Below are 27,452 nucleotides of genomic sequence, written 5' to 3'. Positions count from 1 at the left end.
TGGCAGGCTGCTGCAATGTTTTCAATGATCAACGAGAAATGCTTTTTAAAGAACTGAAGTCTTGTTTTGCCCAGGCGTCACTCTAACAGAGTTCAATGTAGTGCAGACATTTATCATCGTACTTGCTCATTCAATCAGGATTAGCCTTTGGAAACCAATGGGAGCTGTCTCTATAAAACGGTGCTGCAGAAAAACGCAGCTACTCCTTTTCATAACAATATAAATCAAGGGTCGACGTACAAGACCAATACAAAACTCAGTTTACAAAATGGTAGAGTGCACAATGTATTCATGTTTATTATGAATACTTTGAACTTAATGATGTACACCCATTAAGGTTAAACTATGCATCTTATCCATACATTCCATATTGTATCTAGAGTCCATCCAGTGATAAAAAGGGTACACTCACAATCCATCGACTGTATCTAGATGCTATGTTTTTGGAATTTCTTGTGTCTCAAAGCTCCATTTAAAGTCTAATTTGATCAAGTTCCCATTTCTGTTTCGGAATCTTTTTAACTGGATGGATTTGTTTATGTAAATGAAAAACATCTTAGAAATTGTCTGCACGTTCAATTTAAAAACTGAAACTTGCCCATAGTTACTTATTACTTCGAAAATGACTGAGAGGGCTGCTCACTAATCTGCTCATGACTGTGTGTTGCCGATTTTAAAAGAAGCTCTTTACGGCAGTGGTATAAACATAATGCTGATGGGTTTTTTTTCAAATTTCTGTGTATCCGCTAAAGTTGTCGGCGACAATATTGCCTGCAAGAGATGTCTTCTATTCACGGACCAAATGTTCCCTGTGTTGCAAGATGACCCCTCGACATACGAGCAATCACAGTCGTCAGCATTCATAAGCCCAGTGCTTGGCTGAGCTTGCAGACAGAACCAACAAGTTTTCACTCAGTTTGATAAGACAGTAATACTGAGGAAATAACCTTGCCAGGTTACGTCTGTACACTATCATTGATCCACCACAACAGCAAATACGGAAAATGGAGACAATGGGATAGAAACAGCACAGTTTCCATCTCTTGTGTCCTTTTAATGGAGAAATGGTACTTTTTCCACTTTGCTGTCCTCAGCGCAATGCCTTCTCCTGCTCTTACAATTTAATAACTACCTCTATTTCTTATCGAAAAGGATTTTTTTTTTCCTTTTTTCTTTTTAGGGGTTGCTTGTCAGATAAAGGCCAGGGTTGTCACCAAACTTCTCTCTCTGCTGTGAGACAAAGTCTGTTTACTTTTTCACTCATCTCTCTTCTCTGTCAGGGAAAGGAAATGCAAACGCTCTATAGAAACCTCCTGAGCATTTTCTTTGCTCATCTCTGTACCCCATTTACTCTCCGTTTCTCTTTCATCCACTTTGGGTAGTTAAATGCTCATTGATATTCTGTTGGTCAACATGAGGACCAATAGACTTTTTTTTCCCCCCCATCAGGATTCGGGAGTGGCCACTTGCAGATTGCTCCTGACACTGGCTGATGATAATTTAACAAAGCATGGCACTGATGAAAAGGCTTATGAGTTGGGATGAGTTTCTGCCCTCCTCTCAGATCATGTCCGACACTAATTGCTTTTGACATCTTGGTTTATTGTGCAAGTGTCATGGATGCTTGGTATCAGTTCAAACCCCCTTTATCTCCGTCTTTGCTTTGAGATTGACATTGATCAAAATGTAGCATTACCATAAACACGTATACAATCATGTTAACAACAATAAATAACAACTTGGCAAGGGCCATCTAGTGGAAAATTAAAAAAGGGACACAGTTTATGAGTCAAGATTATTATTCAGACTGTGAAAGAAACAAATTAGCAGAAAGTTTATTTCCTACCAAGAGAAAAAGAAATGAAAGAATTGAGCTTTTCCTATGAAGAGAGGATTTAATACACTATTGAGTTGCATCATGGGAAATGTAGGATCCAGTGTTCTCTTCTGCTGCTTCGATTTTGGCAGTTCTTTTAAAAATCTGTCTCTTGTAAGACTGCCAAGTTTATGGAGGATCAATACTAAATCACTGGAATGGCCCTTTAAAATGAAATGAAGATTAGTAGTTGATTGTACGCTGTTGCAGCAACAGATTAAATGACTGTCAGCCTGCTCTGTGTTTATGTACGTATCTGATCAAATTCACCACTTTTACGGTTCCACTAGATCAGGTTTTACAATCTGCTTCCACATCTGTAATGTCTTATTTTTCAGAGATGCAAGGCGCCTTGCGTCAGATGTTGCTGACCTGAATCTCAGCTGCAAATCTACTTTTGAAATAGCAGCAGCTGTGTAAGTTATAGAGCACACTTTGTCCCAGTTTGCAAAACACTGCTGAAGAGCTACAGTATCTTAAAAATCAAGAACAAAAAAAATACAGGTAATGTCTGGGCAATCCTCAACCAACACACCTCCTCTGTCAATCAATAGTCTCTTTCATCGGCAGGGGTTGAGCTATCATTAATAATAGCTGACACGCTCCTATAGTGGTAATAAACTGGGGAATCTGGTATGTAATGGTACAGTAATGGCACCTGGGTAGGGTGTTACGCACTCGACAGCTGCTGATGGATAAACCCTAGGTAAATGGATTTGGGCTCATCCAGGGGAGAGGAGCTGCTGCTTTCGGATTGACTCTGTTTTTGTAAGCTGTAGTGGGTGAAAGGGGCCCTGTACAATTCCTAGAGAATGAAAGAGGGCATGTGGAAGAGAGCTTTTCAAATTGGACAGTAGGGCATCAGTGGGCACCGTGGACAGACATGTAGATTTCACTTCAGCTGCAGAGCGACGAGACACAAGTGTGTACGGGGATGAATGAGAATGTACTGGTTGAGTGCTAACTGGGGCATGTTAAGGCAATTGTTACCCCCCCCTGTCTCTCCACAGTGATGATTTGCTGGTTGGCGTGCCATTTTATCTCTTCAAAAGCTAGACAAATGTGGACCTGAGGTGTTAAAAAGACCCAAACTTCTTCCATCGTTTCAGAAGTCTGAAGAATATAGAATTATATGATTGATTTTTAGAGATGATGAGTTGTCACTTTAGACAGTGGGAATAGGAGGAGAGAAAAAGTTGAGCAAAATATGAGAGGTATTTTTACTTCTAACTGACAAGCTTGAAATATGGTCTATTCTGGTTAACCAAAAGGAACACATACATTTCTACATTAGAAAGAATTCCCATTATTTCTCTCTGAGCCATGAAAATCAATTCTAAAATGATTGCTTTCAGTGACGATGGGGAGAGGGGAGAGAAAATAGTTGATGTGCCTTTGGCTGGTCCAATAGATAGAAATAGAGGCTGTTTTTTCCTATTCTATTTTCTCACGAGAAATGGTTGAAATTGGGAGTGTCTAACTATTTCAGTTGTTCTTTCTTCATTTTCCTGTCATCTTTCAATGCAGCTCTTTGTTTATTTCTCAACATGAGGACCCAGATCTTAAAGCGTTACGTGATTTCTCTGCAGTTCCAAATCCAGGGGGGGTTTGTTCCGTCGGCTTAAACCTTTTTTATCACATTATGTTGTTTTTGTAACAAACAACAAAAACAGATTCTCTCACTTCATTGGTAATGCTCATCAGCTTGTTTTGCATTGTGCTGCCTTTTCCATTTAATGAAGCATTTAGCAGCCGATTAGAAAAGAGCTCATCAAGTGTCAATTTAAGAGATTAAGTAACTTCTTAACCATGGTACAAAATAAGGCATTTTAACTATCAATTGCTGTACTGGCATATACATGCCTTCTACATTTAGCCCTCTTCCAAATCTAATGTAAGTATCAAAGGAAGCTCTGAAAGCACCTTTTTTTTTTATGTTTCAATGAAATAGAGTACAAGACATGTTAGAGCCAATAGCAATACATCTATTTGTTAAGTATTGTCTTTCCTGGGGTGGTCGGTAGTGTGGTGGGTTAAGTGGCCGCCCCGTGTGTGGAGGCTATAGTCCTCGCTGCAGCTGGCCCCGGTTCGAATCCCGCATCGGACGGCTAATTTACTGCGTGTCACTCCCCCTCTCTCTGCTTCCTGTCTATCTTCAGCTGTACTATCAAATAAAGGCATAAAAGGCCCAAAAAATAATTTTAGAAAAAGAAAAGTATTGTCTTTCCTATGACGTTAAGTCAGAAAAAAAGAAAATACACTTACATGAAGAAAAAAAAAATGCATTGAGGCATGCATGATCCAAGAGATGTTCATGCTGCATTTGGCGCCGCGCTATGACCCTTATCTAAAAACTCTAAATGCTTGTGTTGTGTTTAACCGTTCCCCTCTACAGTACACCATGTCAAGTGCTTTCTCCGAGGGCAGAATCACTAACCCTTTGAAAGGCCACTTTCAGGCAAAAGAGGCAAGAGACTGTCAATTCACTTAACTGCATTCTTATTTCATGAGTGCTGGATAGAGTTTCATGGCTTGGTCCTGCATGTAAAGTGACCCCGCGTTGTTGCTTTAGAGGCAAGCTGCATCTAAAATAAGCAATTGTGGTACTGCCTTCAGAAAGCCACAGGAGACCTGAGTCCCCCTTTGTGATCTCTTCACATTGATACTCTATCACAGAGTTCACTGAGGGAGAATTGAGAACTGACTTTTTAGTGAAGTTCAAAACATTTTGATAAGACATATTGTATATTTAAGAATTGAATGAGATAATTGACTATTTTTGTGGAAAAACTATCAGATATAACCATAGTCTCTAACTTTACTTCCCGCCTTTGTGTTTCGCGCCAGTTTTGATTTTCTGTTCCGCCCTGATTTTTTTTGGTCTCATGTCTTGTTATCCTTCCCTCTCTTGTGTATTTAGTCCACATATTTAGTTGTTTCAGGGTCAATTCGTTTGTCGTTTCAGCCAATCCCCAGTGTTTTACTCTGTTTTTTGGGGTTGCCTGTGTTTTCTTGGATTTTGCTTGATATTTGGATTCTGTCTGCTCTTTTAGTTTTGTTTGCCTGTTTTAAATTGCTTCTTGGTACTGACCCTTGCCCACCTCATGATCCTGTAAGCTTTCTGTTAATAAATCACTGACCTGCACTACACTCTTCTCCTCTAGTGTCTACATTTGGGCTCTTCCTCTTGTGTTCCCTGTATCTCCGCTTGCACAATGCAAGACAAGCCTAAAAAAAAAATATCTCTGTTTGCCATAAAGACGTTTTCTCTAATCAAATGTTGGCATTGGGTGTAAAAATAACATTGGTGGTGTAATCCAGGGTTTTGCAGAACTGGTCAATATCAGTGTGCTTGCCTGACGAGATTGTATGAATGTTTGAACATGTGCGTCTACATACAGTATGAGCAAGGGGTGTGGGGGGTGCTGGGGAATTAAAATACTTAAGCCACATCTGTCGGATTGGCCCTGGCCCCATAGCTCATTCCATATACACTCATTTGTTAAAGCTGTGGCGACTAACACCCTCAAGGAGCCATTGCTTCTTCACCAAGGGGGCAGCAAAATAAATGAGGCCATGGCAGAGGATGGAGAGAAGCAGCAAAAAAGCAGACATACAGACCCCTTTCACTGGTGTATTCCTAAAAATACACTGCTGTCATAATGGAAGAAGAGGAAATGGAGAAATTGTGGTCAGTGAGCAGCATATGGAGATGCAGGGTACAACTGCAGGAGAGGGCAGATGAACCCATAAACCTTTACTCACGCGTGTATGCAAACACACAGTAAACATACATACACACTGCCTATCTTTTCATGGTTTTTCTTTCAGTCTCCAGTGCTCAGTGACTCACCTAAATTGACCCCACATCTCCAATTTGACTCCTCATTCATGTGTGCATTAAACATAAATGAGATGGACTCAATATCTCACTCATGGCTTCTTTGACACTTCACTTCACCACCACAACAACGTGCCTTTCTGAGCCTCCGTAGCCTATTTCAGCCCCACTCCATTTTTTCCCCCCTCCATTCTTTTCAAAGAGTATTCAAGGTTATTACTTTCTCCAAAAGGCCACTTAGGATGCGCAGTGGAAATGTGTTGACTCTCTTCGATTTTTGAAGGGGTTTGAGTGTATTTCTAATTCACTGGTGGCATGGTTCACTACATATGAAGCTGCAGTGTGGCTTTCAATGGACCTGAGGGGGACATATTTATAAACTGAATCTTGAACCAATGGGACCAGTAGAGAAGTATTTGCCTTCGAAAGCATTAAAGTGAAGGGAACACCATTTGCGGTACTATATTATACATTAAAAATTGAGATGGGGTGACTTTGCTCTGCTACTGACCTCTATCAATATTTGATTGCAGAGAACAGCAACTAGTAAACAATGGAGAGAGAAAGAAGGTGATTCAGGGGAAAGGTGAAGGGCAAGGCACGGGAATGAAGCCTAAAGAACTGCACACTTGGAAAATCTTTGTGCTAGATCCTCCACTGCATGCCAGTCAAGCGTGATCCACCTTTTGACAGTTTAGAGCTCAGTATTGGTTGACATGAAATAAAAATGAGAGGGGGTCACCGAAGAGAGAACCTTTCATACAAACTCATCTGTTCATCAGCAAATCGATCAGACATGTGTCACAGACTTGTTTTTGGGCCCTTTTAAGAAAAATCAAAAAAGATGTTGAACATGTCTTCAGCTCAGTCAGGATTGTGGTTTGCTTGTTGTCTGAGAGCTTTATTTGAAAGGCATCAACTGAAGGCATCTCTCTCGAGGAGAGTATAGTGCCTCAGGGCTGCTCTGACCCCATGGCCCAAGTATAATTGGTGATGTTGCATTTTTTTTATGAGCAAATGCAAAAGCCATTTGCTTCAATGCATTAAATTGTACCCTGGCTTACCATATTAGTTGCAGTTAACTTCATCCACATGTCAAAAAACACACGTCTTCAAAGGAATGCCTGTCAAAGCACTCCATTGTTTTCAGTGTAAACCCTCATCCTCCACTGCATCAAAACCCATGTCATTGTGGACAGCTGTGTGTCTCGATGCAGGCGGTCATGTTTATTGTTCTACAGTATATCTTATTTATTATCCCCCCCCAACACTGACGCACAACTATGTGGCAATGGAATTTGGGGCGAATTTTACACCCTTAATTAGACAGTAGAAAGATAACAGGAGCAAGAGATGGTGACTGATCTCCAGCCAAATTAAGTTTGATATGAAAGTATTTACTCGAGTAATCAGCATTTATCACACACACAAAAAAACAACTGCTAAACATACTAGATTTCAAGACTCATCTCTGTCCATCAGGTATGAATCTAGGACAGGATGTGATTAACCTAGGTTAACATAAAGATGGGAAACATCCAGCTATGTCAGTTCTACAGCTAACCAATAAACATGTTATCTGATTCAAAATGTGGTTTCATGTGGAGCTACATGCTCAAACTATTTCTTGGTCAGGTGCTACAGCTTCCTGTAGTCCTGGAGGTAACTAGTAATTGAGGCAAAGAAGCAGCTTCTGTTTAGCTGTAAACAGAGACCCTTGCTGTAGCAATAGGTAGGTCAACATTTGTTAAATTATTATTTTTTGTGCGAAAAATGAATTAAATTCTTTTCAGTCCATCATCTCAGAAGCACAAATACAACAAGAACGGCAACACAAAAGTCCAACAGCCTCGAGGAAGCCATTATTGTGCTAGATACAGTATGTTTAGGAAAACAATCCAACACGTAGACATGGATCAACTGGTGTTTATAGTGTAGACTCATCATCTGAAATGAAAAAAGGGCCCTAGAATATTTAGCCAGCTAAATAGACTGAGCCCGGTCTGGGGTACATCAGTCTGTCACACATGAGCTGGCAAACATGTACCGCTTCTATATGTATGATAAAATTAGAGATCATCCTGGTGGCATGTGGAGAGGAAGAGGCAGAGGGATGGGGGGACAAGTTAATCATCTCAGAGTAGCTTCTCCCATCAACTGGCAGTGACTTTAATCAAATTATGACCTTGTAAAGCATGCACTTGTCATTTGGGACCCTAATCTCTTCGCTAATGACTAATTAGCCCCATCACCTGTTCCTCTAAGCTTCCATTACACCCCCAACAAAGCTTTAAGATAATGGAATAAACAAAAGGGGGAAAAAAACAATACTTCCCTTGCCACATGCAAAAAAAGAGAGACCAGACAGACATCAATCAAAACCTGGGAGATTGATTAGAAACTGACAAAACACCTTTTGGATTTTTTTTTTCCTCCATTCTCTGACAAGAGACCACTCTTCATTGCTCTAGAGGACAATAAGGATACACAAATTCATTAGGAGTAATTAACCGAAAATAGCTACCGAACACAGGCGGGAAATAGTGAGAGAATTCAGCACGGAGACGCTACCCCAGCGTGAGGTTACAACGCGCAGTCACCGAGGCTGTGGAAATAATCTAGTGGCCTTGCCTCATCAATAAATTCGCCTTATGTTGGAACAAAGCCCTTTGGACTGGAGTTACAAATGAGTAAAGCCCACTTGTTTGTTTTTGTGTTAGGTCTTGTTATGGATTAACTCATTTGCCTCAATCTTACGCCGCACACGTGCAACATCCTGGCTTTTGCAGTGGATCTGCAGAAAAGGGTACGGGGTGGTGGTGGTGGTGGTCGGGGGGGGGGCTTTTGTTTGTGCCATCCAGCGCCTGTGCAGCTGCACTACTTGGCGGCAGGCACACAAACAGGCGGCTCCCATTCATTAGGCCTTTTTATATCAGAGACGCTCTCCTTCTGGGGGCCCGGAGCATCTGCCTCCACATCAGTAAGAGTGAGACACACTGAGTGGAAGAAGATGGAGACAGAGAGAGTATGCAGGGAGACAGAAAAGAGGGAAAACGGACAAATCTGGGAGGGAGATAAGAGACACAGTAGAGTAACAGAAAAAAAAACCTCAGTAGAGTGGCAAACTGCTCTGTAGAGTTAGTGAAACAGCAGTAGAAAGGGGCGACTGATGTAGCGAACCTCATTATTTGGTTGTCTCTCCTCTGCTTTGCTCCTTCCTCATCCTCCAATCAGAGGAACATCTGGCTCTAAAGAATAATAATCTGGTGGGGCATTCATAGATCTGACACACATATGAGCACACACACACATACACACCTCTATGTGTTATCTAAAAGGGACCCATGGGAGTCAGTGCATAGAGGCGTGCGCAGCTGTAATGGCAAAGCATTGTTTTTTTTTCCAAACACAGCAGTTACTGACTTTACTGACTGAGTATCAGTGATGGTGTTTGAAATGAGCTTGTGACACAACATTTAATTTTGTTCAATACTTTCAAATCAAATCACTTTGTAGAGTTGAGTTCAGAGCTCAAGGAGTAATGCAACTAGTGCAACTAAATAAAACAAAAAAGTTGCCACTGCTGTCGCAGATACCGTGGCCTTTGCTTCTTTATCTTATAGTGATGAATGAGGCGTAGCACGTCCCAAATGAAGATGTCCCACAGGCCACCACCACTGCTGTAATGAAGCACTTCAAAATGATATGGCCAACCCCAATAGAGGTTGGGCTAAATTTCATCTCATTGAATTTCATTAAAGTATATGCCAGCAGGTACAAGGACAGTGGCTGTCTTTTTTCTTTTTTTTTGTGTTTTTTTTTTTCCTTTAAGTTTTTGTTCAGTACGTATAAATCATGACACCGAGAGGGTAGCTGCGGGTTGCCTCAGAGGGCAGGAATAAATAAAACATCAGCTATATCTTCATACAAATCAAATTTGATGAGAAGTAACAGGGGATTGTGTGGTAGAAACAGTTGAACCTGTCAGCAAAGATTGTGTTGGGTCCCTTCAGCATTTCAAATTATGCTGTAAAAAAAAAAAAGGGCACAGCGGTAGGATTGATCTATGATTTGGATAGGAGATGAAAAAGATATTCAAAAATGCATGATTGAATCTAAGACATGCTAATGAACATTTTTTTCTCTATCCCAGCAGTGCCAGATATAACAATAAACTGGGCAAAGTATATTTCTTTGTTCAACAGTATGCACACTTAGCAGTGGAGAATTCGTCAGGCTGCCAAAATGCCTGCCAACCACTGTCAACACTGTTTTGAAAGATAGTGGGACATTATGGAACTTGGATGGCAAATCAGCTTCATTATATCCACAATCTGTGGAAATTAACATCCACAATTAACCTTTATTTATTGCAGACAATGCACCTCTGGCCAGGTCAGGCAACCCATTTGCATGACATTTAATATAAAGCATCCTTGCATGCTGAGCAGGGTTCCTGTTATATACGTTAAAAAACAGCGCCTGAAATTTAAATGGAAATTGTGCAGGCCATAGACCTAAGAGGAAGCAAATAACCTTGCTTTGTTGAACCGGGCCCAAAGAATACAGATACATGAAAGAGAAGGGAGGCTGTGGATACAGCAAACAAAATGATTACACATTTTAGAGCAATTTCTGGGTCCCGCGGTCATAATCATTTTGTCGATAGCCTTCCAGTGTGCAGGTGCGCTCATACAGATGGTTTTATGAAGATCCATTAAAAATAATTTCGCTCATCGCCAGGCCCAGGAGGGGCCCAACCCAGCAACTGGGAGACAAGCCCAGATGTCTGCTTAGGCTACAGCTCTAACCCACCTCGCACCCCTGATGTGGACCACCTTGTCACCATGGGAACGCAACAAAATAATAAAATCTGCGGAGGTTGGAAGCGAGAACGAGCACGCACAAGCTCATACACAGACATAAAGTGTAAAAGACACATCTTAAGTTGAGGAGCTCCATACAGCAGTGTTTTGTGCAGGAATGATGGCAGCTATAAGATAAAGTTTTTGTAGAAATGCAATTACTTAAAAAATAAAATAAAATAGGCGAGTTTAAACACAGGATTGCTGATCTGACTGTCACTTTAGGCTGTTTGAAAAACTACTTTCTCGCACTCTTCCTCATATCGCATCGACACGCGCTGCAGTAAAGCAACGCTGCGAAACAAGGCAGCCGGTGAGCGAGGAATTTTTTTGACATGCTTGTCCTTGGTGGCAAACATTTGATGTGTTTTGATTAGACTACGGTTGGGGGGGGGATTATCAAAGGCTAAGAGAAATCAATGTTCTTTTAATAAAGAGGACTTAGGTGGGAGGGAGGCAGACAGTTCTGTTCATGACAGGGCCTGTCTCTGCCTTATCTCTTACCTCTCAGATCCCCGAGACAGGCAAATATTTTAACTGTAAACACCCGTGGCTCGACAGCCTGCGTGGGCCTCCTGTCAGGCTTTTCCACTTGCTACTTACTCACCTACTCTCTTGCATGCCCAAAAAACATGTTTGCATGAATACAAAACCACACATGCATAAAAACACCTGCGCACATTTCTAATATACTTTTACAATACCTTCTGCAATTACGCTCCAAAGCTTCACGTTCTTCAGTTCAGAGTGGTGCTGCATATACTAAGCGATACCTGCGTCCTCCAGCTGCCATCCAAATCCACTGTCATCGAGATTAGCCTGGACACCACCAGATGCCTCGGAGCCGCCAGGAGAAGTGCCGTGCAGTGAATTCCAGTAATTAATCCCAGATTACATCCTGTGCCTCTCCATCAAGCCAGTTAGCTACAGTGTGCAGCAAGGCTCACTAGGTTGTGACAAATGCAGAAATAGAAGGCCGGTATGGGCACACTTGAGTGGTCCTGGGTTGCAAGGAAGTTTTACAAGTAATTGTTTTGCAAGTAATGAACTGTAAGGGATCCTACAACAAAGTAACAAACAACTCAAGAGTCACAAATACTTTGAGAACACAGAAAAATACAACTTCACAATTAAATCATCGTTAAATCAAGAGGCAGGAGTTCCTTTAACTAATCATTGCTGATGGAAATACAGTTATGTACTCTGTTTACAAGGGTTGAATGACAAAGAAAATTGATATTTGTTTATTTGTTAGGATCCCAATTAGCTGAGCCCTAAAGCACTAAAACTCAACAGAACTATTCTTCCTAGACATTGCCATCTAAACAAATCAACACCTATCAATCACGGGAGACAATTACCCTAGCTTAGCATAAAGACTAGAAGCAGTTTGATCCAGGCAATTAGAGGATGCGATTTAAACATGACTGTAACCATTCTTAGATAGATAAACAGTTATGCATCAAGAAATAGCTACATTATCTAATACTAAACCTAAACACTAAAACATTTGCATTATTTATTTAGATATTTTTGTGTTTGGATCAAACAGATGAGGCAGTCCTGCCTTGAGAAAGCCAAGCTAGCTGTTCCCTCTGATTCCAGTCTTTGTGCTAAGCTAATCGCCACCCAACTCCAGCTCCATACTTACAAACATACGACTAATCATCTCATTTCACTCTTGGAAAGAAATCAAATAAGCATATTTCCCAAAATATAAACAATTTCTTTCTAGCCATCACACTACCACAAAGACAATGACACTGGTGATCATAGTCAACGTCCATCAAATACCATGCAAATGACATGCACTGTTATCCTAAAAGATGAGGCATGATGTGTTGTGGATTGACAGTAAAACAATGATTTACACCTGCTGACAAGCTGCACATGGCACATATAAAGAAAATGTAGGGTCTGAGCTGCATAGGGAAAGATAAAAGCATCTCTTCAACAGTACACTGTATCCCCCGCATACTGAATAGCAGTCTCTTTATCCATCAACCGAGGTTTTTACTCTCTCATCAATAAAACTTTGAGGCAATGTGCAGCCGCCTAAAAAAAGTTCACGCCACATTTTCATAGTCTGCGAAGGTAGATTTGTTTGAAAAAACTAATAGAGCTGGTGTGCTCTGGAATGCTTATATTTTGTCTGACCTTTCCAGCTCAATTGCTTTTCTGTGGCTATCGAATCTAAATTAAATAAATGAACTACATTATACATTAAAAGGCATTTCAATTAAAAAATGGTGATCCCTTTGATGCTGAGGCCTGGGTGGTTGATGTGTTTGAGAAGCCACAACGCCCCCCCCAAGAGGCCACGAGAGCCTGTTCACTTCAGATTAGGCCCACAGTCATTTCTCACTGGGGAGGGAAAAATAGAGTTGCTTTCTCTGTCAGTCTCGTGATAAACAGGGTTGTTTTGCAAACTTACTACGAAAGACTCCATCTTACAAAGAAAAATATGTGGCCAATTAATTTTGTTGCTGGAGAAAAAGCATGTGTGCATTTGTTGCATCACTCTCTCACTCCCCCTGTTTTTTTTTTCTTCCTTCTGATATTTGATATAGAAAAGCATTAGTAAGTCATCTGCGGAGCCCTATGCCCCCCTACCCTCCCCAAAGACAAGCCAAGAGCCCTTGAATTAAGTCAATCATTTAGTCGTAACAAATTAATTAAAAGAATAATTAAATCATTAACACATTAAATACGGCAATTAGAAATCTTGTCCTACATGAGTGAATTTGAGTGAATTTAATGGGGGAAGCAAATGGAGCAATGGGGTGTGCCAAAACATAATTTTTATTTAATGCTTTTTTCACAACAACATGCACTTTGGGATAACCCTCCACTCAAGAAATGGTTGACTAGTGTTATCTATAAATGATATTACAAAAATATTAACATGGAAGTTACAGAATGACATTATTCCTAGACTTAGACTAAAGCTGTAGATGGGACATTACGGGCTTAAGCATATTTACATCATGTATATAGCTTTTCATTGTAACTGGCCTCTATAATGGCTCCAGCCCCTCCCCTTCTTGTTGCCTAGTAACTGCAGCATTCCCTTTAGGAGGGAAAATGGGAGGAAGAAGGGGGTCGGGAGGGCATCAAGGAATAAAAAGGGCCTCTCTGCCCAAACTGCCAGTTGGCTTAAGGAGCTTCACAGGAAGGATGCCTCTGCCAGACCAATGCACCCTGATGGAAAGCCAAGTCATAAGCAATGTTGTGGAGCTGGTTAATTCCACACTGTAATACCCTCCATATATCCCCTGTCAACAGACATGATCTTTAAGTTCCCAACCTGCTGATGAGAGCACATTTGAGTAACACTGCAATGTCCTGCTGGATAAATCCCGTTTAGAGGGACACGAGTGATGGGATGAAAGTGAAATGATGAAGATGAAGGAGATCAATGGAGCCCTGTCCAAGTTCAGGCAGGCATGGAAGTTTTATGGTCACATGTTCTATATACTGTTAAATCATATATGGCCGTAACCCCTCAAAACAACCAGGAGGTCCATAGAATATAAACAATTTGGCACTCATTTCATGTGCAAAACACAAATGCACAAATGCATGCGTCCTTACTCCTTTCCTCTGAAGATTTTACCTCATCCACCTCCTCCTGCATCAGTATTTAGATTTATGTGAATTTAGAATGTTTATTTCCAGTATCTGTTCCCATTCCTTCAAATGTATCTCTGCCGGGGGGTTGGGTTCGTGAGCACAGGAGAGGCCAACTTTGCTCAGATTTGATCCAAATTGTTACATGAGCGGAGCAACATAACCAATGAGATGGTGCCAATGTCATTTAGCAAGAACTTCAACACTGTGTCAATGTGAATGTTGGTGGTAATGTAAAAACAGGTGATTGGCTGTCATTTCATTTCTATCTCAGAGATTTAGTAAAATTTACCAATTGCATTTGTCCATTCATCTTTGTTGAAGGATGCATGGTAGCCATTTCAGCACATACTGAACATTCACAAAGACACTGGTCTTTTCACGATTATTTAATATACCATTAATGGAATAATGAGTCCTGGTGGGTTAGTGGATATGTCACACAGGTAGTAATGACGCACAAGTGTGTGTACGCGTGACAGAGTGAGTGGAAAGTCCAACATAAAAATAGTGGTAGAAAGGAACAGCAGTTCCCATTATGTTATTAAGCCTATTAAGAAATACTTAACTTTTCTCAGAAGGACTTGTAACCACAAAAACAACTAAACGTTTCAACCACATATAAAGCATGGAAGATTCTGGACATTGCACTGGAAAACTTCAATGCCGGATATTTAAGAATCTGGGGATGGTTGCAACAGGGCTTACAGCCGGTCTTAGGCTAAGCTGGCTGTAACTGGGCCTTCTAAGTAAGATCTAATATCTACACTGGTTGCATTATCTAGGCTTTAAGGTCCAATATGTAAGATTTAGTGGGATTTATTGGCAGAATCTGAAGAAATGGAGTATACTATTCATAACTATGTTTTCAAGAGTGTACAGTCACCTGAAAATAAGAATTGTTATGTTTCTTGGCTTTTATATTGACTGAGGGAGCAGGTCATCTCCCATGGAGTCTGTTATGTTACACAGCCATGTTTCTGCAGTAGGCCAGAATAGGCTTGAGGTACCGCGTAAGGCCACCATCTGTTCTAAAAGCTTGGAGGCGTTTGGTAAGGTGAGGTGAGGGATATTCAGTCGTTCCCAGTGAGCAAGAATGAGGTTAGTTTCAAGGGGTATTCATGATTTTCTGACTAAAGGCTGCTCAAGTCAAATCATTAATGGCCTTTATCATTTCTCTCCAAGTTGTGTGCTTTATATTTGTTATTACATTAGCACTCAGCACTCTCTTGTGCTGGCTGTAAAACCATTAATTTCCTTATCTCAGTCTCTGTGAAATTCCTTTGATCCTCCAAAACATTGCTGCATAAAGGTTAGGTACAAATAAGCAAGGACGTGTCACAGTCAGGCAAGCTAGGTAACTTGAGGAAAGGCCCAAATGCAGATGCCACAGGAGGCAGAGTTAGTGTCGTCCAAAATGATTTATTAACACAAAACCCACAGCATGACGAGGCAGATCAGGGTCCAAAAGAAATCCAAAAAGAAAAGGCAAAGTTTCCAAAGCACAAGGACAAAACAGCTTTGGTAAGACGATGAACTGACACTGAAACAAAGGAGCTCACAGACTAAATACACAAGTGAAGACAGACACAGGTAAAAACTAATCAGGGTGGAACAAATCAAAACTGTTGGGAAACGCAACAAAGGCAGGAAGTAAAGTTAAAGCCCCAAGGTAAAGGGAGAATTACAAAATAAATCAGGAAACAAGACAAGAAAATAACATGATAGAAAGCAGAAGATTAGAAATGCATCCTAGCAACGTATGCTGCTGGACAACAGCCATAGTGATGTAGACATTCACATGGATCTATTGCTGAGACCAGGCTTAAGTTTGGTTAGTGCAATAAATGTAAAGGCTGACCTTTACTGAGCCTGGTCAGTCACGGCCTGATTCATGGGCAGTTTATTAGCAAAAATGAACCCTTGTAAATTTACAAAAATAACTTAAGCTGAAGCGAAAACAAAGAAAAACACTAATGGAAGCTGCAGCCTCACACCAAGCTGCTGCCTCCTCACTCCCCTTACTCCAGTCAATGGCATTTTACCTTCTTATCCTCCCCTAATTGGAACCTACCACCTGCCCAGGTAGTATAGGGTGAGCTAAACAATGATCGAGCATTAGAAATCATACAAAATCATTCACAAAACATGAACGTAACATTTCTTAGTTACTGCTGACAAGGATTTATTGATGGGCACACACACATGCACAAATACTGATGAGCGCACCAAATTTAAATGTCAGTTATTTATCCTCCTACATCTCAACAGTGCCCAGTCCCTCGCTGCTAACAGGACATAATGATGCAAATCTGTTTTCACTATCCCTGACTGAGCAGCTGATCTACCCCAACACAACAACAACAACAACAACAACAGGAAAAAGAAAAACAAACAAAAACACACCACACACATGGCAGGGTATACCCCTTTCAACCGATCATAACCCTGTGAAACCAAAACAAATGAAACAAGCTTGTGTTATTTATATAAACTGATTGAGAATTTATTAGATAAACTGAAACTTAATAACAAAAAACACTGATAATGTTGAGCAACAGGGCCTATGAAAAAGGGAGAAGAGCAATCTATTACAAGTTGAAAATCGGGTGATTTACTGTTCTGCCATTCTACTCCATCTGACACTTCCAGACTGCTTTGATGTCCCCGTGTGCAGCGATAGTCAGATAGTGATCAAATGACAAGTAGAGAAAAAGCAAATAGAGAAAGCCTAACGCAAACGACTTGACAACAGCTGGGTTAGAAAGTTTGGCATGAGAGTGTATAGATAGAAAAAAGAAAAACACATCCTCTGACGAAAGTTGCAGCGGAGAAAAATCTAGCAACATAATCACATTGCAAAGTAAAGCGTCTCTGACAGGGCACGCGCAGCCTTTCACAGGCATTATTCTAAGCCTGAGGTTTTATATTCTGTGAGACAAGCTCAACCTTGCATTATGAAATGTAAAAAGCTCCGTGTGCGCGAGGGAAGAGGAGAGGCCAGATATAGTAGTAGTGGCTACACGTTCGGATGCTTGCAGCAGCATCACCTCGACAGCAAGGCAACATAACTATAGAGCCCTAAGGGCACTCAATACCATCAATGGTCTATTTGTGTATACATATCGGAGTAGAATGGGAATGATCTCTCACATTGATCCTCTCTAGTCTAAATATTTTTAGAAAGCTATCGATTATATTGGCCGCTTTGTTCTGGGAAGCATTAACAGTGAAATGTGACTGTCTGAGTGTTTATACATTAGTGAAAATATACAATAAATGTCTGTGTGTCAGACTGCAGTATGTGGATAAACAGTGACAGTTGAATAAATCAGATCATAGCTCTCAACAAAGCTAAATATATAGAGCATTGTCGTGACCCTGTATTGATCTGCCCCCTGTACATGCATTCTTATTGAATCCTTCAAAATATACCAGTACCTGTGTATTTTGCAAGGTTACATCATTCTCTGATTGGCCATTGGTTTCTATGGTGGTGGCCTACTGGTCCTTTAGGTGGTGTCACAGCAGCTAAGCCAGCACACACCGAGTCCATATTTGTAGACCCCGCAAGAACTGCCCATTATCAGACAGAATACACTCAGATAGTAGGTCTTTTTCACACTGTACACATGAAACCATGCAGACAAATGTGAATACACACACACACACACACACACAAAGAGAATTAACAACACCCTCCAGTTTTTCTGCAGTGTGCAAATGGATGCTTTAAAAATTGATCTCTCTGCGCAGTTAATCTATTGTTGCTTTTTTAATGAAACTATTGCAAATTAGCACTACCCAACATTAAAATGCAGAAATAATGGATTCACTTCTGGAATCCACCAAAAGAGGCAATGCTCAGGTTCTAATTACACAGATTTAACTGATAGCATAGCATGTGTTGTTGTGTGTAATCTTTCTGGAAAATTGCTGGGTGCCGATTTGGCAGATATCCTTGGAGATATGCATTGCCACGGCTAAGCGTATACTGCAGGCACTTACTTAGAGTTTAGTACGTAAAATCAAAGTGGTTCATATTCTGTATGTTTTTAAAAACATCAAAGTATTTACTTTGAAGGATAAAAAAAGCTCTTATGTGAAGCAAATGGGACAATTGTTAATACAAACTTTTATATTTTCCATTTTGTGATACAGATTGCATATATCTCACAAATTAAAGCCTTAGAACTGTCATTAACAGCCACAGTTATGCATTTATAAGCTCAACACAGTAAAAACTGGGCATGTCGTATAATGCAATACAGAACAATGGCTCTAAAACATAAATATTACATTGTTTTGTCCTGGCTTTAAACCATTTATGGTGGCACACTGCAACTCATTGTTTGATTATGCGTCAATGACCAGAAGCCATTTGTGTGACAAAATACTATTAATATGCTTATGAAGGGCCAAAAGGGATCAACAAATTTGAATAACACCCCCTAAAACTAATGTATTCAGCATCTTTGAAGTGTGCTAGCTATACAAAGCTGTTTAGATAAGGATTTTTCCGAAGTATTTCTAATGCCTGCTTTGTTGCTTCTTCTCCTCTGTCTGCTTACTTCATCAATATACCAAAGATAATGCTGTCCTTACACTTCTGTCCTCACAAAAATGTAAAAAAAAAAATGTAGCCAGCATAAAATGGTTTGACAGTGCACTCAGACTATTTAGCCTCGTCTTGGTGAAAAAAGCCCATGGCTTCAGCATTTCTTGAACAAGAGCTGCATGAGACTTTGGAGACTGATGACGATACACAACACAACAAAAACAAGAGAGGGATGAAAAATTACAATTAGTCATCCCAGACCATTTTAAAATGTTGTGCATACCAAATAGTCTGGGGTCTGATATATTCCCAAGCATGGTTTTGGATGAATATGACGAAGCCAGGGTGATGATCTGTTAAGGAGATGAGTTTCCTTTTTTAATTTATGGGCTTAGCTGGCTGGCCTCATACAGACGATAACTCTATAATGGCTAATCCACGCTGTTATTTATAATGGCCAAACCAGTTCATTTGAGTGGAGCTGCAAAGTTCAACTGTCATGTGACTGTCATGTCTTTACAGCACTGATCCTTGAAGGCTTGGAGAGATTTGGAGCATTACAATTAATGTTCAGTACATGCACAAACAAATCTTTAAACTGAACCCAATGGGGACGCGAGTACCAAAGACAGCATAAAACATTGCGTGTCCGTGACGTCACCCATTACGTTTCTGAAGAGACGTTTCGAAGCTCAGAATGCAGTGGCTCTGGCCGCCGCCATCTTGGCAGTCCTGCCTTTGCTGCCTTCCGGCTAATCTTAAAATAGACAAAGATGTGGATCGTCAGTGCACCTGAGGGGGGCTGAATGAATCCTAGGTACTCAAACAGGTCACCTGTAATGGCACCAAACTGTCAATCAAAGTGGCCTGGCTGTTAATTATACATAACTTTAAAGCTTAATATAATTTGAACAGGTGACTTTAATAGAAATTCTGCCCCAGTACAGTTGTCATAAATGGGAAAATTAGATATAGAGGCCAAAACTGTTTTTATACCAGGCTGTAAACATGTTTATTTCTGCTGTGAAGTGGTGCCTTATGGTGATTGACTTGCTCTGTAGCCAGAGTCAATTGGCCATTCGAAGAACTGCAGTTGCAGAGGTTGCAGCTTGCTCAGTGCATTTCATATCCATCTTGTGAAAAACAAATCCACAAACAACAGTAGCCACTGCAGGACCCACAGGTAGTCACTATGTCACCAAGCTACCAGCACTACCTGTTTCACACAGATGACAAACGGAATTTTCTGTAGCACTTTGTGGTGCGACCTGGCAAAAAAACACAAATTCCCTGGCTAGGGTCTGAATTAATTTAATTTCATGTAGGTTCAATACAATATACAAACAAACCCAGCAGTTTGAGCTGCAATTCAAGGAAGGCAGAAAAATAAACAGATATAAAAATCTGGAAGCTGAGCACTGCATATGAAGACGCAGCACAAGATAAGGCCGAGCATACGTCAATAACTTTGAATTAGCTCCTACAGTGCCGCCTGGTTATTGCTGCAAACCTCATCTCAGGATCTGCGTCGGAGAAATCACTTCTCCACCTTTTCTCATGCGCTCGCGTCAGTTCTCCGTCGTTGGTTTGCTGATGGACTGCGCCTTCACCATGCCAGGCACGCACACATTTGCAGAAACACACCCACAACAAAAACGTCATGCGATTGTTGGACGTGACGCGATTAAGGCGCACATTCGCATGGAACCTCTCTCGCACAAACACACACACACACACACACACCTCAACTGCAAGACATCTTCTTAATGTGAACACAATTTTAGTGAGAGGTAATGATTTCATCACGCCATCGTAGCAGCTCATTGGAATGCCTGTCAGATCCCAATCCATTTGCAGTGATGAACCCCAAATGCGTGCACACACACACACACACACACACACACACACACACACTCTCCTGTATTTATCAAGCATATCATTTGTGAGGAGTATCATGTGATAGGAAGTCTGGCAGCCTGATTCATGGCCAGATATTCATGGGGATCGTTTTAGTAGACAGCTATGGGTCTGATCCACCACCCAACCCACACATGCACGCACACACACCCAAGAGAGGCACAATGTACATCTCTGAGCAGACCATCAGTGGTTGTAAAACTGTAGAGTCGTAATGTTCCTCAGCCTTGGGGGCTTATTAGGAGGCATAAAAGCTGCATGCTACCTTCATTCATATTCTCCATAAACACCCTGCCACATCTCAGCTTTTTTTTTTTTTCTGCTTTCCGACTCTGGGCAGTTGGAAAATATAAGTCTCTGTGCCACTATTTTGTGCTGCATGATTGATTTGCAAAATAGGCCTGTACTGGAAATGTATCTGAATAAGGCTAGGATTTGCCTCTGTGTGTAAGTGCAAATTGCAGTGTCAGATCCCCGCGTGGATGTTGTTTGTCAGGCGTAAACTCAGCATGGCGGCAATTTTTATTCCTCTCTTTATACCGATGTCTGTATAATCTGCAAAAATAGGAGCTGTCGTTGATTATAGCCGAGGAGAGAGAAAGGACTGGGCAAATTGACATTTCCAACTTAGAAATTCTGTTGAATAAGAAAGCACATTGCGCCTGAGACAGTTCTCAGTTATAAGAATAGAATTATTCATTCCCTTACACTGTGCAAAAGTTCAGTACTGGAGAAATCCACTGCAGCTCAAGTGCAGACAATTACAGGGGCCAGTGTGCCGTTGTGGGAATCTGATTTTGAGAGAGTATTATCTGGGTTTGAAAACAGGGCCAGGCCACTGAGATCACACCTCTTATCTCCTGCGTGCGGCGCGGCGGTATTGAAGACAGCCTGATTCACAGCTACAGCCTTTTTTCCCCAATTCAAATCAAATGGTTGGTTCAACTTAGAACTAGGTCGCTTGCATTACGTGACAGGCAGAGGAAAGGTAGAGAAAGTTAGTTTGCGGGGGAAAGAAATAGGAAAATAAAACGAGGATATGAAAAATGGAGATATGAAAAAAAAAAAAGGGAGAGAGGTTGGAGAGAAAGCGAGTCTATTGTGGAGGGAATGAGCTACTCTGAAGCTACAAGTCATTTTGTTGCCCCTCCCCTTCGCCGCCGTCTCCCGTCTCCCTCCTCGCCCTCGCCACGCAGGAACATCTGGCTTTAAAGCAGCCCAATAAAAAAAAAAAAAGCCACTGGGAGGCGAGGAGGGAGCGAGAGAAAAGGTGTGAGAGAATGTGTGAAGGATAGATAAGATAGCGGAGAGAGATGCAGCGATACAGAGGCAGCGGAAAAGACAGTGAGACTATGTGAGAGAGTGCTCGGGGGCTGTCATAACTGCAGAACTGGGCCCCTTCAAATGACATCCTTCACCAAATCATATTTCACACGTGGCTACAAAGGCCACACCACATTTAGAGCTGTCCATCCCCTGCAGGGACGGCAACGGCACTCTGGATTCTGATTCTCCTTCCTACCAAAAAAAAAAAATGACCAGTTGCTAACCGTGTGTCTACATTTACAGTGTGTAATAAAAGACATTGTCAAGCTACAGCTAGTTTTGAATGTGGGTGCTGTCACTGGTTCAAAAAGGAAGTGCATTTGCATGTGTATAAAAGATGATAAAAAAGGTTTTAAAGTCTGAATAGTCCATGTTATACACACTGCAGGGACAAACCCACTTGAACTTCGAGTTTTACCTACTTTTCCCTTTGCAGAAACACTATACTTTAGTGTGAAATCATAAAATGCACCGTATAGAGTTGAATAAAAACTGAACACAGCCATCCAAGTACAGGGTCTTTCCAATTTTATGTTTGGAATCATATTGATAGTTTTGGTCACAGTCTGTTTAGTAGTACATGATGGCACTTTCTCTTAAAATTTTGATGAGCAACACTACCCCTATCCAGCAAAACCAAATGCTTTACAGAAACAAACAAAAAAAATAATAAAATATGGCAGTGGCTAGGCTGACAGAATGACAGGTATTTTTGACAGCTACCTGTCAAACAGGTGCAGTGTCACACTCGAGTCACAGTGTGATCACTGTCATTTGCAATGCTGAACAGGTTTATGCAAGTCTTGTAGGTAAACCGAGCAGGCTGCTGTCAGGAATTCAAACTGATGTAAGTCCGCCGATTCAATAATCTTTCAAAAAAAAAAAAAGAAAAAAAAGATTTTCCAGTCGCAGAAGATGGAGAATCATTCCAATCCAGATAAGCTTCTGAACAGCAAATAAAAAGACGACAGTATCCATGAACCTGCAGTAAGAATATGACATCTAGTCATTTCCCCAATTGCATCATGTGTTTGGAAACCCTTGAAAATCCAACAGGCAGAAAGCAACAGATTTCATTTGCATTGGTGTTCCTGCGCCTCAACAATCCCCTCACCCAAAGTAGGTCAGCACGAATCGTCGCCTCTGAAAATAATAACAAAAGGTGAGCCCCCTCGCTCTCTCAGGGGTGAACGCGCTTGCTTTTGCGTGCGACTCAGATGCTTCCACTGCAAAATGTGCCGTATCAGCGCTCTCCAAATCTGTAGGCATTATACTGGGGCATACTGAGGCACAATATTGCATTCGGTATGCAAAAGACGCTCAGCGGCCATTGTAAAAATTTTAACAAGACAATAGTGGCTACAAACACACACACACATTGTAAATATGCAGAGTTTTGTTAGAAGGCACTGGAGTTGAAATTGTAATGATGTTAGTGTGTGACGGGGGGGGAGGGGGCTGCCGCGAAGACTGAGTGTGCCGCTGTGGCCTCATCCTTTTTCATCAGTGTGTTTTCCCAACCCGAAAAGTGAGTTGGAAAACACAGTCTATTCCTTTGGGGGGGGGGGTGTAGCTTTGAGCAAAGTGCACTTCATCTACAAGAGTAAGTCAGGGCACTGTATATCACCTCAGCACAGGCACACTGTCCTTACACACAAACACACTACACCATGTCCTCTCTCACTCCCTGATTCACAGAGAAATACACCATGCCCTTCCTCTCTTTGCCTCCAATTTTCCTCACACACACACACACACACACACACACACACACACGCCCTCTGTCAGTATTTGAACAGTACATGCAATGTCCAGAGACCGTGCTTCATGCACAGTTAATGTCTCTGCTGTCCAGATGATTAACGTTACCCGATTCACATTCCCAAACGTTGCCCAAATTCCACTCTCCTCCCGCTTCACCTTCTGTGTTGAGCTCACTCCTGGGCTTCAGGTAAAAATAGCCGCTCCACCCTGTTCCTCTCTGCCGTCACACAACCTGCTGTGCCTCCACTGGGATATCAGTCCTGGGCGAAATTGATTTTTATTGAGAGAGCATGTGTCATAAAATACAACGCACTAGAGGATTTTGTTTTAGGACTGTGCATACATTAGAACTGTCACTTTTTTATTACAAATATACTGTTCAAACACGGGAGAAAGAAAATATTCAATTTATAATGAACTGTTAGAATTCATAACTCAGTGTGTATGTGCCTTATTTCACCTACAAGGCCACGGTTGTCTTTGCCAACCCCAAATGGAGGAAGCAAGCGAGCCGTGCTGCGCAGATAATCATAACACCAGGTAGCATTTTGGATTCAAAACCATGGAAAAGGACAAAAGGTAAGGCTGTTTGTTAACTTTGTAAAATGCTACTGCCTCATAATAATGTTACCTTGTTGCAAATGAACAGGACTTCAACTCTACAATGTAGTTTATGGTAGATCTATGCTATGCATACTTTTGTGATAGCCAGGTGAAACTACAACTGCAAATACACAACATTTCAGCTCACTATAGCTTTTGTTCTTATTCTCTAGGTTCACATTCTGTTCAGTTCTGTCTAAGAACAATTCTCACATGCATTTTGAAAGAGTTATTGGTCAATGCAAATGCTTTCCAGAGTTCATGCAGGGCTAATGTGAAGCTTCAACAGTCTGAACTGGTCAAATTAAGTGGGCATCTTTCAAAGTTATGGTCTTTGTAGAATAAAATTCTCCCTTTTTGCTACTATTCCTACAATGTAACTCAGATTCCAGGGAAATACAAAGAGGAAGTTTGAGTTTAATTAATGCACATGTACTGTAGAATGTGTTTTTGCACAGAACAAGAACTGAAATCACACGAGGAAGAGAATATTGAGTATTGAATTGCTATAGACTTAAAAAAAAATACAAATCTATCCCTTAATACAGGCACAATGCACAGTTAAACATCCCGCTCTGATATTGATATCCACTCAATAAGTCAGAAACTGGCCCTCCAAGTTATTTTAGGGGGTTGTTGGGACACAGCAAGTCGAAAGTTTACAAAGCTGCAGAACTGTGAGTTCACAGTCAGATTGTCAGTGGGATCTGCAGTAAGAGCATGCATAATGGATAACGGAGCTTTAACTTAGAAGAAGAAACTTCACAAAATGTGACGGGTAATAATAACATTCACGATATCTTCTTGTTAACATGCTAGCTCCAAGCACCTGATAAGGTGATGTCTATCAAAGCTTGTTCTCTTGAGTTTGTTTTTCTGCCCCCAGTTGTCACAGATTACTGAATACAAACTTCAAGTAACTCAGTCAGAATTTACCTTTGACAAGTGATGAAACGCAGCTTTGGGAATGCTCCAAGAATCCAGCGAGGACTGGATGTGAAGTTGTTGCCCGTGGCCAGAATGCACACATTAGGAGTGAGTGGAGGCTCTCCAGCATGGCATCTCTCTTTATATAATGCAATAACATCTGCTGAAAGCGTTGACATAATCCCAAAACTGAGCCACCTGGTCGCATGCCAACAGACAAGTGATCTAAATTGAGAATACAAACAAGCAAAGAAAGAAAGATCATTATTGGCTAAAGGCTGTTAGTTCAGCGAGCCTTCACATTGTGGGAAAAGTATGCAAAAACATTTATGCTAAATAACCAGACTGCTCCAAACTTGATCTTCTTGTACTTTTGTAGTGACAGTATATAAATCTTGACTTGTGTTTACCCAACAGGGCTAAAACCAACACTGCAACCCAAATGTTTGTCTCTGTACTCCGTAGCATTTTTAGACTCATAATAATGCAAGAGAAAACACACAAGGAGGACTCTGAACAAAAATAAAAAGCAACATTTTGAATAGAACCCCTCAGTGAAATCACAGTAAGCAGTAATTCGGGACCAAACAAACAATAGCGGGACTTGAAGAACTGACACAAGACTTCCAATTAAGCCACACAAATCTGCTAAACAGTATCTCTCTCTGTGTGAGGCTACCCACTGTGGGAAAATCACATAAACGTAGCTCACTTAAAGGTCCTCACCATGTGATGTGTGAGATAAGATGCTTCGTGCTTCTGGATATTTGCAAGCGACATATGAAATTATGAAGGGGACATGTTAGTTCCAAGACTGGAAGAGTTAATTTTGATTATTAACTTCTCCTGTGAAGAACTGGATAGTGTGTCCTATCAGCTGTGTTGTGTGCATGTGGGCATGTTGCCACTCCCCAATCAACGTTGATTGAGTCCAGGTGCAAGTTTGTCCTTCCAAGTGCGACTGAGCTGAATCGATACCAATTCACCGACCAAATTTGTTTCACGCTCGCAACAAAAAAGCTCACTTGGATTACAGTTATAGCGCGTTTTATATTCAAATGGTGTCAAATTCACAATGCAGACATCGTGTGCTGCGCTCACATATCTGCACCGTACACTGTGTGTCCTGCGTTGTCCTTTAGCAGTGAATGTTAGATCTTGTTGTCCTTGTATCATGTGTCGGCATTCAATAGAGTGTGTGCTTGGCTGCACCAGTGTGACCCTGCATGCGATTATGCTTCCTGGAACCGGCGAGTCTTATGAAATGAAATTGTCCTAAAAGTAAAAATCAGCAAATCTTAAGCATTTCTTGGAAGACGTCATCAGACGTTTTTTGAATTGATTAAACATTAACAGGTTCTTTAACACAGTCACAAGACAAATTACAACTAGAAGAATGATCTAGTGTATCTGTATTGATACTTTTCACATACTGACAAACATTATATCCATAGTTCGAGCCAGTGTAATGTAATTGCTTCTCAAGTATGATTACAAACCGGCTTGTCACATTTAAAAATAAGCATTCATGAAATGTGAAGACTTCCCACAAACTTCCCTTTGTCCTACAACTTATTGCCCTGTCTCTCTTTAACAAGAAGCAGGCGTGCTTGAATGGAAGAATGGTTCTGTCCTTCACACTGTCTGATTTGCTTAGGAAAGGCGCTCACGTCTAATACTAATCTGAACGACAGCATTGGAAATCTTGGCTCAGTTTCAGAGGCTAGATTGGGCCTGGCCCAATGACCTTCTCTGAGAGAACATAGAAAGTTTGCTGGCTCAATATGTCACAGCCGGCATGAGCTTAGAAAGAGAACAAGAAAAGGAGTGATTAAATGGGTTAGATCTGTGGCTGGCTTTGGTAGATGTCAGGTGGAGTGCAGCTCTGGTTGTACTATGAGATTATCGGAAATTGTATCAGACTCTCTCTCTCATCATGGATGCATCCAACTTTACAAAGGAGAAAAAAGAATAACAGACTATTTCTAATTCCAAAAATATTTCCCTCCAGATTTTAGCACTGATTGAGCATTATTTTCTGTATTCAGCTCTGGAGTTCAGTTTAATTTGTATGAGCGCAACAAGTCTAACACACCAGTAAAGCTCAACAAAGCCAGCCTAACATTATAATAATAGACATAAAAC

General features: G+C 41.1%; 1 protein-coding gene across 2 annotated transcripts in view; it reads right to left on the bottom strand.

Moving 5' to 3' along the window:
• Positions 1-26,162, bottom strand: part of adgra3 (adhesion G protein-coupled receptor A3) — a 124,575-nt gene extending 98,413 nt beyond the window's left edge. Inside the window, exons 1-2 of one of the 2 annotated variants that reach the window (XM_027277600.1) lie at positions 26,034-26,162; positions 25,317-25,532 (exon numbers count right to left, since the gene is read on the bottom strand). In XM_027277600.1, coding sequence (XP_027133401.1) covers positions 25,317-25,486 — 170 coding nt within the window. In that variant the 5' untranslated portion in view covers positions 25,487-25,532; positions 26,034-26,162. Of the gene's footprint in view, positions 1-25,316; positions 25,533-26,033 lie in introns of those variants that run through there. The other variant, XM_027277601.1, reaches the window with a different exon arrangement.
• Between the last annotated feature and the right edge of the window lie 1,290 nt (positions 26,163-27,452).

Source organism: Larimichthys crocea, chromosome III (assembly GCF_000972845.2).
Source record: "Larimichthys crocea isolate SSNF chromosome III, L_crocea_2.0, whole genome shotgun sequence".
NCBI lineage: Eukaryota > Metazoa > Chordata > Actinopteri > Sciaenidae > Larimichthys > Larimichthys crocea.
Note: the sequence above shows the minus strand (reverse complement) of the source record. Positions and strands in the feature narration are given on the sequence as shown.